At 34.5% G+C, this 15,063-nt stretch overlaps 1 protein-coding gene across 2 annotated transcripts in view; it reads left to right on the forward strand.

Annotated features, from left to right (window-relative positions):
* The window catches only part of Surf4 (Surfeit locus protein 4), a 73,617-nt gene that overhangs the window by 15,347 nt on the left and 43,207 nt on the right, over positions 1-15,063 (forward strand). For both annotated transcript variants that reach the window (XR_011333493.1, XM_069833414.1), the window contains exons 3-5: positions 4,041-4,173; positions 4,432-4,529; positions 7,622-7,801. Coding sequence is in view for 1 of the 2 variants with exons in the window: in XM_069833414.1 (XP_069689515.1) it covers positions 4,041-4,173; positions 4,432-4,529; positions 7,622-7,801 (411 nt within the window). In the remaining variant the exon portion in view is untranslated. The remainder of the gene's footprint in view (positions 1-4,040; positions 4,174-4,431; positions 4,530-7,621; positions 7,802-15,063) is intronic.

Genomic DNA, 15,063 nt, shown 5'->3' on the forward strand with positions numbered 1-15,063 from the left:
GATCATTTCAAACATGTTATAAAGAACACATCACAAATGCCAACCACTCCTAGACACAGACATGGAAATTCTACATATCCAACCGGAAAACCAGAAACTAAACACATTAGAACAATACGAAATACACAGGTACACAAAACACACAACTGAATTTCAGAACACACACTATTTGACTCAACACTACACAACAAAAATGCACCCCAATAGGGACAAAGACACCGGAAGATGCATGCACGGACCATGCAGTTCTGAAGATGGCTCCCAAGCCGAAACTACTCAACTAAGGTATTTTTAAACTTAATCCATTAACACATGAAAGTAATATATATTATAATATATTTGTTATCCCTTAGTGATACAATGTTAAAAGTTGTGTAATCAAGATGTATATATTTCATTGTGACATTTATACTCTACACTCAAAATGCATACCTAAAAAGTAGTTCATATATAATGATTTTTAATAACTCTAAACAGATGCATTATTTCATTAAGAAATTTTAAGAAGATAGGATGTTATTTTTAACAAAAAAGTACTTTCAGGCTTCTGATGGATGTAGTTTTACACTGCATGCTGTTGCTCCTGATGATACACAAATGTAGGCCTAATACCTTGATTGCTCAATCTGATCTGCCTTTTATACCCCAGAGTCGTCCACCCACAAAGAGAGTGAAACAAGGCAGTCCTCAAGATAGAAGAGTTTTACATACTGTCTACAGAGCCAGGTGTTCATAGAGCTGGGGATGGAGCGAGTAGAACTGTTGAGTTACTTGGTTCTATCAGTTTATGAGCCTTGCAGCAGAGCACCGAAGTTACTCGGTTAACCGTAGCCATTACCGGTCAGTTCAAACGTTCAAACAGAGTTCACGTGTTTTACTAAATTCTAGCAGACAACAACGTAGGTACTGTTGTATTTAAAGATTTTCTGCTGCATGGCAAATTATTTCCTTATCCCCAAGGTGGGCTGAAAGGCCTTTAGTATTGAAGAGGAGTTCATCCTATTATATGACCTATTATTATTATTATTAATATTAAAGTCCAGGATAACAGAGAAAGTATGGAATTGAACGGGTTACATTAGCTCCTTGTTTATGCGGATGACGTGACTATATTAGGAGAAAATAAAAAAAAAATTAGGGAAAACACGGGAATTTTACTTGAAACAAGCAAAGAGATAGGTGTGAAAGTAAATCCCGAAAAGACAAAGTATATGATTATGTCTCGTGACCAGAATATTGTACGAAATGGAAATATAAAAGTTGGAAATTTATCCTTTGAAGAGCTGGAAAAATTCAAATACTTGGAGCAACAGTAACAAATATAAATGACACTCGGGAGTAATTAAACGCAGAATAAATATGGGAAAGGTGTTCTGTTATTCGGTTGAGAAGCTTTTATCATCCAGTCTGCTCTCAGAAAAGCTGAAAGTTAGAATTTATAAAACAATTATATTATTACCAGTTCTTCTATATGGTTGTGAAACTTGGACTCTCACTTTGAGAGAGGAACAGAGGTTAAGGGTGTTTGAGAATAAGGTGCTTAGGAAAATATTTGGGGCTAAGAGGGATTAAGTTACAGGAGAGTGGAAGAAGTTACATAACGCAGAACTGCACGCATTTTATTCTTTATCTGACATAATTAGGAACAATAAATCCAGACGTTTGAGGTGGGCAGGACATGTAGCACGTATGGGCGAATCCAGAAATGCATATTATAGAATGTTAGTGGAGAGGCCGGAGGAAAAAAGACCTTTAGGGAGGCCGAGACGTAAATGGGAGGATAATATTGAAATGTATTTGAGGGAGATGGGATATGATTATAGAGACTGGATTAACCTTGCTCAGGATAATGATCGATGGCGGGTTCATGTGAGGGCGGCAATGAACCTCCAGGTTCCTTAAAAGCCATAAGTATTATTATTATCAATATTAAAATATGTTAAAAAAGGAAGTGCATTATATTTTTTCTATTTGTGTTTATTGAATTTGTATTACGTCATCAGTCATCACTTTATTTTTATTATTTCTACGAATTATGTTACCTAATTACTTTAATTTATCAATAATATTACTTTTCACCAAAGGGAACATGGTTGTATTGAAGGCTAGCAATGTTATAAAATAAATAAACATTATATTCTTCAGTTTAAGATTCCACATTTTGTTGATTATTTTATCCACTTTCCGTAATAGTAAATAGTTCTGTGTGTTATTTTAAGTGTTTTAGGCAGCGCTTCATGGAGCCCGTTTCTTTCAGTCTTAATTTTTACTTAGCTACAGCGTTTAACGTTTACCTCACATGTTAATTTATTAGCTGTTAGTATTATAAATTATTTTATCAATTTTATTTCGTCTCTCATATATAACAACACTGAAAGTTAAATAGACCTTTCATACAAAATAACTCTGCAAATAGTTGTACTCACGCAAATGAAATGTGCCATTTTTTAGTGAAGAGAAGCACTTTTTTTTCGTAAATTGGCAAAGCGAAAGCACTTTACTACAACACTTTTAAAACACGCTTGGTTTCACTTTCAAAGTACGTTCTGTTGTTGTTGTTTTCTAATGCCAGGCGTTTGACAATAAAGTCATTTGACCTCTTGCACTCCAATATTTTTTAAAGATATTATCATGGTCAGCCAAAGAAGCACAGATTTTGAGGTATGTTCTAAAATCGACTCAATCTATCTAAATTTTAACTCTGCCACGTCATATTTATACTCGGTACTGTACTCGGTTCAACCGAGTAATGACGTTACAGTAACTGCTTCAAACTGAACCACTCCGTCCCCAGCTCTAGGTGTTCAGTAGTGATGCATCATGTCCATTTTTCCCGATCAGTTGTGCATGAGTCTAATACACACTACAGATATAGAGGATCGCCATATCTATTGATATGCAATAGCACTGGCACAACATCCAAAGAGATCCTGCATTCTGTGGGATCTGCACTGCATAAGGAGATATCCACGTGGACCATTTGTCAAAAGCCTAGACTGTAAACATGGTTCCTCTGCACCATATGCCTTTGACCTCTCATTATTGTTTGGCATGTCTTTAGTAATGCAATGAACATCGCAATTATTGGAAGCAGAGATGACAACACTTTGTTTTCTCTGATGAGTCCTGTTTCAACCATAGTGCAAATGATAGTCTCATCAGGACTTGGCGCCTTAGAAGATAATGTAATAATCCGTACTTAATTGCAAGTGCCATAGCTCCTGGGGAGCAGGTGTTATGTTTTGGAGTGCCATCAGTTATGACTCCAGATTACTTCTCGTGTTTGTTGAAGGCATAGATACAGCACAGCAATGTCAACTAAGTTCTTGGTCCCATTTTCTGCTAGTTCATAGCATTCCCATTGCTGTTTTTTCAACAAGATAATGCTCATTCCTATAAAACTCACTTCATCCAACAGACTCTATGATGTGTTAACACCATTTCCCTTTGCATGTGAGATCACCAGATTAATTTGCTATAGAGTACATTTGGAATGAAATGGGATGACGTCTTCTCTGATGCCAACCAACCATACTAACACTGAATGTAGTACAGGTGCACTTGCAGACATAATGGAGTGCGCCACAGGACACTATTTGTAATCTCTGTGACAAAATGTCTCTTTACGTGGTTCTTTGCAAAATGGGGTCCAACTGCATATTAAACCCTCTTGTCAAATGATGCCAAACAACTCTTGCTTCTGTAAGTCTATGTACAAGGGACAAATCACTAATGCTTTTTAATGTGTTCTATCATTATGTAATGTACCCTATAGCCATGTATCTAAGGCATCATGCCTTTGTCTAGTAATACAGCATGAGTGCCAGTTCAAATCCTCAGGAATGAAGAATTTTTTCATGAAATTTCGGCCATTGTATGGGACCAGTGCTCACCCAGCATTGTGAGGAATTCGGAAATTGATCATTATTTAATAGTTTCATAACATTTCAAGTTCTGATTTAGGGTGTAATAATTTTCATGTCCAGCAGGGTTGCTTAGAATCTCTCCCTAATTCCTGGTTTATCATTGTTTCTTTTCAGACCTTTGCATACAGTATCCTATGGGATCTCCAATTCCTCTTCCGTAATTTGGCTCTTATCGGTGCATTACTGTTGGTTCTTGCTGAAAGCAGAGTTGAAGGAAAAAGCTTATTCGCTGGAGTACCTTCATTAGGTTTGTAAAATACTCCTAAATTAACTAATTAAAAAATTACTATATATATTTGTGTGCTGTGTATTTTGTAGTTTGATTGTTTAAATACTTTGGTATTGCTATGCCTCATTTTAATTCAAGAGCTGACTAAAGTAGAACATAATTAAAAGTTACTTTTTATATCGTGGTAATAACTAGTGTTTGAAATGTGTATGTTTATGTGTTTTGAGACTTTCCACAATTTTCCTGAAGAATAATCCAACTGTAAATTTATTTCAGGTGATAACAAACCCAAGAATTATTTGCAACTAACTGGAAGAGTTCTTTTGGCCTTTATGTTCATAACACTGCTGCGTTTTGAAATATCGTTCATGCAGGTAGACAGCAATTCATATTTTAAGTATTTCAAAACTTTTGTACAAATAGCGCTGTAAGAAACTTTTTAATTGATATATAATTACAGTAATGTTTTGTCTGAATTGCATCATAGTCATTATCAGGGAACGGATTTATATGGACTAAAAATATATGAAATATGTAAATATATATGTAGTTATTTTTACCAAAATATGGAATTAAATATGGATTTTTACCAAAATATGGAATTAAATATGGACTTAAAATTATAAAAAAATGACTATGTACGTTAAATATTGGTACATTTTAATCAAACTAAACAAAAAATATAATGGACGTACCTTATCTTCCAATGTAGTTTCAACAAAACACAATTTTTATTGTCTGTTACCATAACAATAGGTTACAAACATTTCTTTCAAGTGCTGAAAAGTGAATCTTCTTCTATTGTCTCTGAGGATAGATTTATACTGACTAAAAGAGCGTTCGACGTCACAAGAAGTAACTGGTACATAATTCAATTTCACAATGTCTGCTGGGGATAAGTCCAAGTTAATCTTCACTGTTGATTCACCACTCATCACAGCAACAACCTTTTGTAGTTCTTCATATCCAGGGTTTTTTGAAAGTACAGTGTCCACCTTAGCTCTTACTGCATCTGCAACTTTACCTCTACCACGATTCAGTTGTTCCACAGTACTATTTATAATTTCAAAACTTTCAGATAGTGAAAGGTGCCTATTTTGGAGACTTTTGAGCGTTTTTATGATGCATGAAAATGTATGCTGAATGTGAGCTAAGTCATTCTTCACACTTATGTCACAGGTAACTGTTTTCGCAGTATCAATTGAGACTGCATCTTCAGAGTCCAATGCAAGGAGAACATTGTTAATAGAGTCTATATGTTCGGCATAATATTCAACTGCTTCTAGCCATGTACCCCATCTAGTTAAAATTGGCTTTGGTGGCAATGGAATTTCAGGGTACATTTCTTTCAACACGTTAACTCTACTGGGAGCTTTGAGAAATACTTTTTTCACTGATGAAATCAACAAATCTACTTTAGGGAAATTGTCTCTGACCACTTCTGCCACACGATGAAATGCATGCGCCACACAAGTAAAATGAGTCAATTTAGGATATACAACAGATAATGCTTGTCCAGCTTTGACCATATAAGGGGCAGCATCGCTAATAAAGAATAACACATTATCGTACATAATACCCTTTGGCCACAGGATACCCATAGCTTCGTTGAACAGTTTAACTATAGTTTTGTTATTGCACTTTTCTAGAACATCACAATGTAAAAGAATTCGTTCAGAATATTGTTCACTTAACAAACCAATAACTACATTACCAACAAGTCTACCTTCTTTGTCGGGAGTCTCATCAATGGAAACCCAAATTGAACTATCTTTAATTTCATCTCTTATCTTCTGTATTGTCTCATCGTAGATGGATGGAGCATACGTCTTCCTAAGTGTTGACTCATCCGGGATTGTATGTTGAGTATATTTTTCAAGGAATTCCCTGAAGACCTTATTCTTTAGTTTGTAGAGAGGAATATCAGCAGAGATGAGAGAACGGCACAGGTCGATGTTAAACTCAGATCTTACATTCGATGTTGTTGGTTGTGTTAAAAACAATTGTCTCTGCTTGGAATTTAGTTGTTTGTTGGCCTGATGTTTACTAGTTGTAATGTGTTGTTGCACCAGGAACTTTTGTGTAGATGATACTGCACACTGACACAAATTACAAAATAATATTTTATTGTCAGTTGATAAACCATCTTCTTTAAATTCTGAAATGTAACTTGTTAGTTTTGATTTTAAATTGACTGAATGACGTACTTTTGGCATATTTACCGTCTTTATAGTATGATTTACAAAACTGAACCTATGTGTACTCTGACTGGCATTTAACTGTTGAGCTGCACAACTGAAGTCTGTTAAAAATTTTAAATTAAATTAATACAGTTTTGTAACTTACTTTCCCATTGTTGATAGGACTGCTAATTTTCAAGTAACTCTGATGTTAAAGGGATTACTGAACATGTGTTTAAATCTCTATTGTTGAAATGTATTTTTAAAAGTTAATGGAATTTTGTTTTGTTTTATTGTTAAACCTAATATAATATGGACTGTTTTATATGAAATATGGAAAATATATGGAAATTAACGAAAATATGTACTAAACTCTAAAATATGGAAAAATATGGAAAATAAAAGTAGGATTTTTCAACCCTACACATTGTGAAACATAAAGATAATGCAAAATATAAATTATATTAGCTTTATAAGTAAATATGTATTTACATATAAATCCTTTCCCTGGTCATTATATATCTAATGTATTTATAAGATGCTGAGAGATGTGTTGTAAGGAGGAGAGAGAGGCGAGAAGAAAATATGTATTTGGAAATTTGTGATTGTATCTTGGATATGTTTATTTACAGTAAAGTAAAGGATTATTCCGTAATTACTACTGTATGCAGCTTTAGAATTTCCATTTTCGATTGTATAGCAGAATATTACATACATATATATATATATATATATATATATATATATATATATATAAAATTATATATCATCTTCTTAAAGAATTATGCTGTTTATATTTATGAGAAGCTAAGTTTAATTTTACATGTACTAAAACTTGATTTGCCTTTGTTTTCATATGAAAAGGGAAAATGGGATAGAAGTCTGACATTTACAAATGGCAAAATCTATTGTCAGGTTAGTGGGTCAGTCAAGCTAATCTATTCATATTTGAATTGCTATTTGTAGTTCTTTTAATATAAATTGATGTGTCTATGGTAAGAGAACACATTTCAATAAAAAAATGAATTGTGGAAAAAATGTGACTTCCGCCCTTTTAACAAATAGCGATTCATTTATAATGTACCCAACTGATAGGATTGCTGTTTCTTTTCTCTTGAAGAAGGTAGGTCTAACTCTGCAAACTTTCTACATTACATTAGCTTTATAAAAAAAAGTCCAACCTGAATTTGTCGTGATCAAATTTTTTAATGTTTAGGAATCAATAAAATTTCCTTTAATTTGGAAAATTTATCCCTTAATGCTGAATTTTTAACTAATTTTTTCAGATTTTTCAAGATATTTTGGGCTCAATACTAATGGTATTGGTGACCATTGGCTACAAAACGAAACTTAGTGCACTGATCTTGGTTTGTTTGCTTGGAGCACTCAACTTTTATCATAATGCTTGGTGGAACATTCCATCATACAAACCACTCAGGGATTTCCTCAAATACGATTTCTTCCAGGTGAGTGAATGTTTATAATACAACCAGGTAAAGAATAAATGGCTACTAATTAATAGGTGTGCTCATGAAATGGAATTACATTGCTTCAAAGCCAGTTGCATTATCAGAAGAAAAATGAAGAGTGTGGTCTTCTATGTGAATAAAGTGTAACAGGGCTCATTTATCACATAAAGTTTGCAATATATTAAAAAAGCGTCATTAAATTAGATTATTGGATTGAATTGCAGATAGTGAAGAGTGAGACAAGCACAAATACACTTAAGCCACTCCTATAACTATCTCATTAGCAATTCCTCAATCACTCAAACCATCCAAGACTCTAAACGAACTTTAGGATGCTCGAAGTCAGAGTATTATATATGATAGCTGTGGCAGGCCAAAAATTTCTCAGCACAAAACCTTGTAGTTTTGCGAGAACATGGCAGCGGCACGAAACATGTTCTGTTTTACTTTATTACTTACACCCACGTCATTCCGTTAAATCCATTTTATGCAAGTATTTCCTTAAGTCACAATGACTTGTTAAAATTTCTACAGTTGATCACAGATTTTCACGTTACAAATATGGACAATATCTGACTGTGTTTGATGAGGGTGTTAATATTACAGCCTTTTATTGCCAATAGTTTAGATTGTTTACCTAACATTGGTAATCACTGTTTAACTTTATAACTGTATTGTGTTAATATGATTACATAAGTGAAGTAAAAGAAAGATCATTGGTAAATTTTCTGCGTATGATGTTGAACTAAAGTGCTTTCAGAATAAGAAGGCATATAAGGCGGAGCTAGTTCAGGCCGGTCTAGCTTGACTAGCCAGTAACAGTGAAGAGGTGTTGCCTAGTTCAGCGTTTCTCAAACTTTTTTGAAGTGGGGACCACTTTTTTAAGTCAGAACAGTTCTGCCAACCACCTTACTCTTGTCCCTTTCGAAAGCAAATTTATCATTTTTGTAGCATATTTTAATACCAGTATACTTATATTTTAAAATAGAATTAACTAATTATAATACTTTTGTAATTATATTTTTTGTAGCCAATCACAAGTAGCTTATAATAAATTCTGTGCATTGTTGATTCATCGCTTGCCTGTTAGCAGTTAGTTGTTTGAAATCCTTCTTATGTGGTACATGCTAGTAGTTGTCCATGTCTCTGTTAAATAGTGTCCATTATAAGTAATGGGAAACTGGCTTCGATCCGGATCTTTGAAAAGAAAGGAACATGATGATACGCTTCATTTAGGCAGTGCTAATAGTTCAGAAGCTGTGTGTGAAGAAATATATTAATTATAGTATCATTAAAGAAATATCTAGTTCTACTAGTAGCTATTCAAAGAAAAATTACTTTTGTAAATATGACAAGAGTTATTTGGAACTTGGATTTACTTGGTGTGGCAATGAGAGCGAACCAAAATCTCGGTGCGTTGTTTGTTACGAAGTGCTTTCAAACGAGTGTATGAAACCTGCGTAATTGAAACGGCACTTCGAGATGGAACACGTAAGTGTAAAAAGTAAACCTGTCTGATTTTAAAATAGGCGGAGTCTAAAATTTCTTATATCATCATCTGGAAAAACAAATAAAAAAATTAATGCAGAAACATGCCCGATTTTCAACATGTGAAGATGCAATTTGGCACGTTCTATTAATGGTGTACGATGTACAGTATGTGCCCATTTCAATGTGCAGACTGAGTGTCGGCAAAACTATTAAGAAAGTCATCAATGCATGAAAAGGTTCGGTACTTCGGTCCTCTGTTATGAATTCGGGTGGTCCCTGGCTGGATTACAGGCTCAGCACCAGATATGCAGGGAAAAGATGGCGAGAAACGCCACGTTCATAGTGCTTTAAGTCCCTCTTCTGTTGTTGAGAGTAGCGTGGGAAGTGGGTAGACGGGTAGGGTAAGAAATTTAATAAAATATTAGTACTGGGAGAAAAAGTGAAAGGCGATTGCCATGTGTCATTTCCAAACTCTGAGATTTTCAGCTTTTGTGTGATACACAATTCGTTTGAATTTTATTTTTTATTCTGTCTTTTTTGAAGGACCACAAGGACAGAACTCGAGGACCACAGGTGGTCCGTGGACCATAGTTTGAGAAACGCTGGCCTAGTTAAATCATCGCGAAATCTCGCTGAAGCGTCATGTATTAATTTCTTTCTTGCGCGCTCAATATTTATGGCTAGGAATGAATTTTAAGCTGTGCCATTCGATAGAGCTACGAATTCTGAACTCAACAGTACAAGAATGACAATTATATGTCAACTGGTTCCCGTGTTATCGCTTTAAGACTAAACAGAGATATCCAACCTACAATATAAGCATATTTTGCTCTGAAGTCCTTCTCTGTAAATGAAGATAAATTCTGTTTATTTTAAAATTCAGACGTGGATTGTTTTCTCTTGTGTAGTGTGTAACTTCCCATAACAATGTCAGTGGCGGCTCGCGTTAAGGGGCACATGGGCACGTGCCCTCCCATTTGTTTTATTTTCCCACAAAAAAAAATAAAGCAATTTTTGCTTAAAATTATCCGCTCAAAACTTAATGATTTAAGAGCTTCCATTCAGGTATAAACATACTGTGAAATGTGAATGCCTTCAGCTACCGGTACGTTGAGCGAGTGAAATCATGGAAACATATGTCTCGGGCACCGTAGTTGTAGTGTCCATCCTTTGCACATGCGCACAACTACTCAGAGTTTCAAGTGCAAGAGAGCGTTGTGAGGTAATGGATGCGGGGATCGAGAAGATGAGAGGGGAAGCATCGACCAGGGCTCAGTGATTCGCGTGGCCATCCTGTGCACATGCGCAAATGGTTTTAGAACGTAGAATGCGGATGAGGAAGGTGTTACGTATAGAATTATGATGGTAACACTGTCATGGCCCGAAGAACCAATTAAGTTGCTAGCTTAGGTATTCTGTAGCTAGATCTAGTTTTTTTTTTAGATTAGTTACTATAATTGCTGTATTTCATATAAGAGGTAATGCTTTACTATGTTTTCTGATTAATTTAGCTATTAAAATTAAACCGTTTAACAATATTAATATAGAAGTTTAGCTATATTCAAAATTATGGTAGACTGCTTTTTTTTATTAAGAGTGTTGGCAACATTGACAACCGTACGAAATACATGTTATCGGTTCCTGCGTTTGTATTTGTAGCAGCAATAATAAAATTCTGAGTGTTATTAAAAATTCTCTTCTTTTCTATTTTAAGTGTGAAGTTATATCAGTGTTCTTTGAGTGCTTGTGTATTTGATCATTTCAATATGAATAAAGTTAGTGAACTAATTGGAAGGCAATTAGATTTCAACAACAGAGTTCGCGCCAAGAAAGACTGACAGCATTAGCAATGCTTTCAATTAAGAGTAAAATGGTGCGTTTGATTCGAACTAAGGATCGAAGAATGGACTTCGTCTATAGTATAGTGTAGTATATATATTCTTTATATTTACATTTTGCTATTGACATTTTCAGCAATTATTCAGTATGGCAAGCCTCTGTTCATATAGTGAGGAACTTATGGGTTCAATAAATCCAGTATTAGTGTTTTAAGTTGTGCCCCACCGAATAATTTGGTCACCAGTCGCCACTGAACAATGTCTCTTGAAGTTATTGCAGGTGGCTCTGGTGTTTCATCTATTATACGCAAAAGGATAGTTCTACACTCAGAGGCGAGGAGTATTGTATTTTCTGTATATACTGCTTATGATGCAGTGCGTGTTAGTTTTTCACAAAGAAAGAATCTGACTGCAGAGGCATGTGGTTTAGAAGTAAATATTTATCTTGTATTCTCGGATAGGGCAAAGAGACAATTCAAATTGGTGGTATACCACTATTTACTTCTCTTGGAAAATAACGCAAAACAAACATGTTAATTATTTTGGACGATTTTCAGAACCGTGTATTACTTTATCATATGATATTTTAAATAGACTATAGTAGTAGTATGTGCTAGCAGTGCCATTATAGAACGTGGAAAGCAAGAAGAAAGCTGAGAATAACCTCAGATACGATTTTCACTTTTCATTGGAATATTACACGTGGTATAAGACGAAATATTGCATAACGTATGAGATATTTGGTTGATTTTGTAAACATAAACACTCTTGCCTCTTTTTCGATGAGTTATACGAAGAGTATTAACAACGTTCTTCCTTAAGAGCATTAAAAAACTTTATAAGATAAGCAATTTAATTACATTACATTTCACTTTTAAAATAAATACAGGCATGCTAGAAACGAGAAGATTTTATAATTCCAAAACTCAATTTCTATTTAAAACCTCGTGTTATATATTAATTTTATACGTTTTTCTAATATACAAATTTATCTTCAATATATTAACGATATTATTGTAACTGTTTTCACAAATACTTCTATATAACTACCTTCACTCGTAGGATATGCCACAGGTCAGAGTGATAGAACATAGAACCCTGGACCTCTAGGTAGGTATAAGCCTGAGGATTAAATTCAATTAGATAGGCTTCATTTAACGAAGTAAAAGAAAGTAATCTTCAATTTCAATATGAGTACTGAATTAGACCTACATATGAACAGATATGCTTATATTCTTATAGCCGGATTCTTAGCCAGAATATAGAACCTTGGGCGTCTAGATACGTAAGTAAAAGTTAGAGAATAAAATTAAATTAGATAGACTTAGTTTTACAGAGAAAAATGAAATAATCTACAGTTTCAGTTTGAATACTGAATTATGTATGAACACATAATTGTTATACTTACGTTGCATTATAGACAAATTCATAACCATAATATAGAACCCTGGACCCTAAGTAAGGTATAAGCTAGCGAATTAAATTAAATTATATAGGCTTCATTTAGCAGAGGAAAAATAAATTACTTTTCAACTTAAATATCAATACTAAATTACGTTTCTACAAACATGTTTACGTTTTATTATCGCTAGATTCGTAGGCTGCCTCTACAAACAAACTCTATCTCATCTTTCCTCTGGAGAAATAAACAATAATAAATTGAGCACTGCTGTACAAGGAAGTCTGAACATTTGGGTAAAGTTTGTCGCCCTCAATTTTTTCAGGAGAGAATTTCCACATGTCAGATAGTGCGATACACTATGCAGCATTCCTTTTTTAAATGAAGACATTCTTTGTCTGACATTAGGAAAGTAAATTTCTACATATCTGTCACTTTATTCCGCAAGTTAGTGACTCCAAGATCTACTGATCTGTGAAGCGAAGGATAATACAAATTGGGATGAAAATTACTTCAGTAAGAGGTAATTATATTTAAACATTACACACAATGAAGGAACAAGTCTCGACCCGTCCGCTCGCTGCATCCAGCAGCGACTGATACTGATATTTTCTGTCATCTGTTGTCTCTGTCTTCCACGTCTCGTACACCATGCACCGTGTGACAACGCCGTACTGCTGCTAGCATATGCCTTCTTATTGTGAAAGCGCTATAACATTGTACTGATTGTTGTTTGAGTGATAGGTTTTGCAGGTTCTGATCCCAGAAAATTTCTTCAGAGGTCATTTTAGTCAACTTATCTGTCTCGTCATTGCTCCAATTGCCATCATGTCCTTTTACCCATATATTACTCTTAGCAACCTTCTGAAGAGTTATATAATTTTGTTGTATGATTCCTGAAGTAAATTTAATTTTCGTTCAAGGCTGCTCTGCTGTTGCTAATTTTTTTACATATGTGCATGCGCGCACATGCACACACACACACACACACACAAGATGGCAGATGAGCTGGAGCACAAGAGTGGGAACTTACACAGAGATTTGAAGGATTTTATCTTGACGCCTGTGAGTAGCCCCAAAATATTTTTACAGAACTTAAAACCAACATAGCTACTAAAAATGAATAAAATATTTCATTGAATACAATGCAAGTGAATATGCAAGAACTAGAGGACCTACTCACAAGGGAGGGTTTTCGACTCGAACAGGAACTTTGATTAAAAATTTGTACAGAGGCTTACCTCGCAATGGTGATGAAGATCATAAAAGTATTCATTTGTGTAACTCATCGTTTGGTTGGTGTTAGTCAATACACTTCTTCAAAAAATGAACATGAGGATTCTCTATAAAATGCATGAAACATCATGGAGCAGAGCAATAAGCACAACATGCAAGAGCAACACTTGAACAATCTTCTGAATCACATTCCATTGCTGAAAAATCAAATGTCACCTGAATTACATTTTTGAAGTCCGAGACTTGTTAAGGATTCAAGTAACCAGCTGATTGCCAGGAATGCTGAAGCATAGGGCAATATACTAGAGTAGACAATTGGTTATGAACAACAGAGTGCATTTTCGTTATAAATACTCGTTTTCCCAAGTTAAGTTCTGGATTCTCAGCAAGAGTCCTTATGTAATCTGTTATTCTCCGAGCATATATTTTGTATTGTGTAAAGAAATAGACATCCAGAGGCTGGATATATTTATTTGTTGTAGGTAAAATGATCATACATTCTATGTCCTTTGCCTTGGAATGATTCATTTATGAAGGTTGTGTCTGTGTGCGCATTCCATGAATCACACAACAGTATACACTTTTGATTAGCTACAAGATTTTCAGACATAACATTGGAGAAAAATATTCTTAAATGGGCTTTAGACATTTTACCATTCGCGCTAGCTTCTACATATTATATATTTGGGAGAAGGTTTTCTTTAATCTGCTTGCTTATGTTTGGGCCAAAACTTTTTTCTTGAAGACAGATATGTAGTTTTTTCGATAGATGACCACTCATTGAAAATCCTACATCTATTGTATAACTGTGAGTGCTATTGTATGTTGATTGAACTAATGTAGCTGTTGACTGCTCTCCTTTTCTGGATAATGTACATCCGGACTTTAGTACATAATTGAATCCACTTTGGTCGCAATTCCAAATGCACTTTGGCTATATTTGCGGTTTTGCAATTTTCTGGTTCACTTCCCCTACAAATCCGTCTCCACATTCGTGAATTTCTTGTTATTTTTTTATGTCTTTGGATGTCATAAAAGAACTTATATGTCTACGAAAAATTCTATTTTCCTTTTTGAGAGTCGTGGAGCATTTGAAATTAGTGTGCCCTATTTCGTTTGCTTTTTGCATAGTCCAAAATGTCAGATGCCAGTAATGAACACATTTCCCCTCATTTCTCGACTTGTCAAATTGGGATATAACGAAATCTTTTATAGCTTTGTTCTTAATTACTTTATTCCATCGAAAACATTTCTCACTTCTTTCCTTTTTTTCCACATAATCAAACATTTTTATA

This window comes from Periplaneta americana, chromosome 8 (assembly GCF_040183065.1).
Source record: "Periplaneta americana isolate PAMFEO1 chromosome 8, P.americana_PAMFEO1_priV1, whole genome shotgun sequence".
Taxonomy (NCBI): Eukaryota; Metazoa; Arthropoda; class Insecta; order Blattodea; family Blattidae; genus Periplaneta; species Periplaneta americana.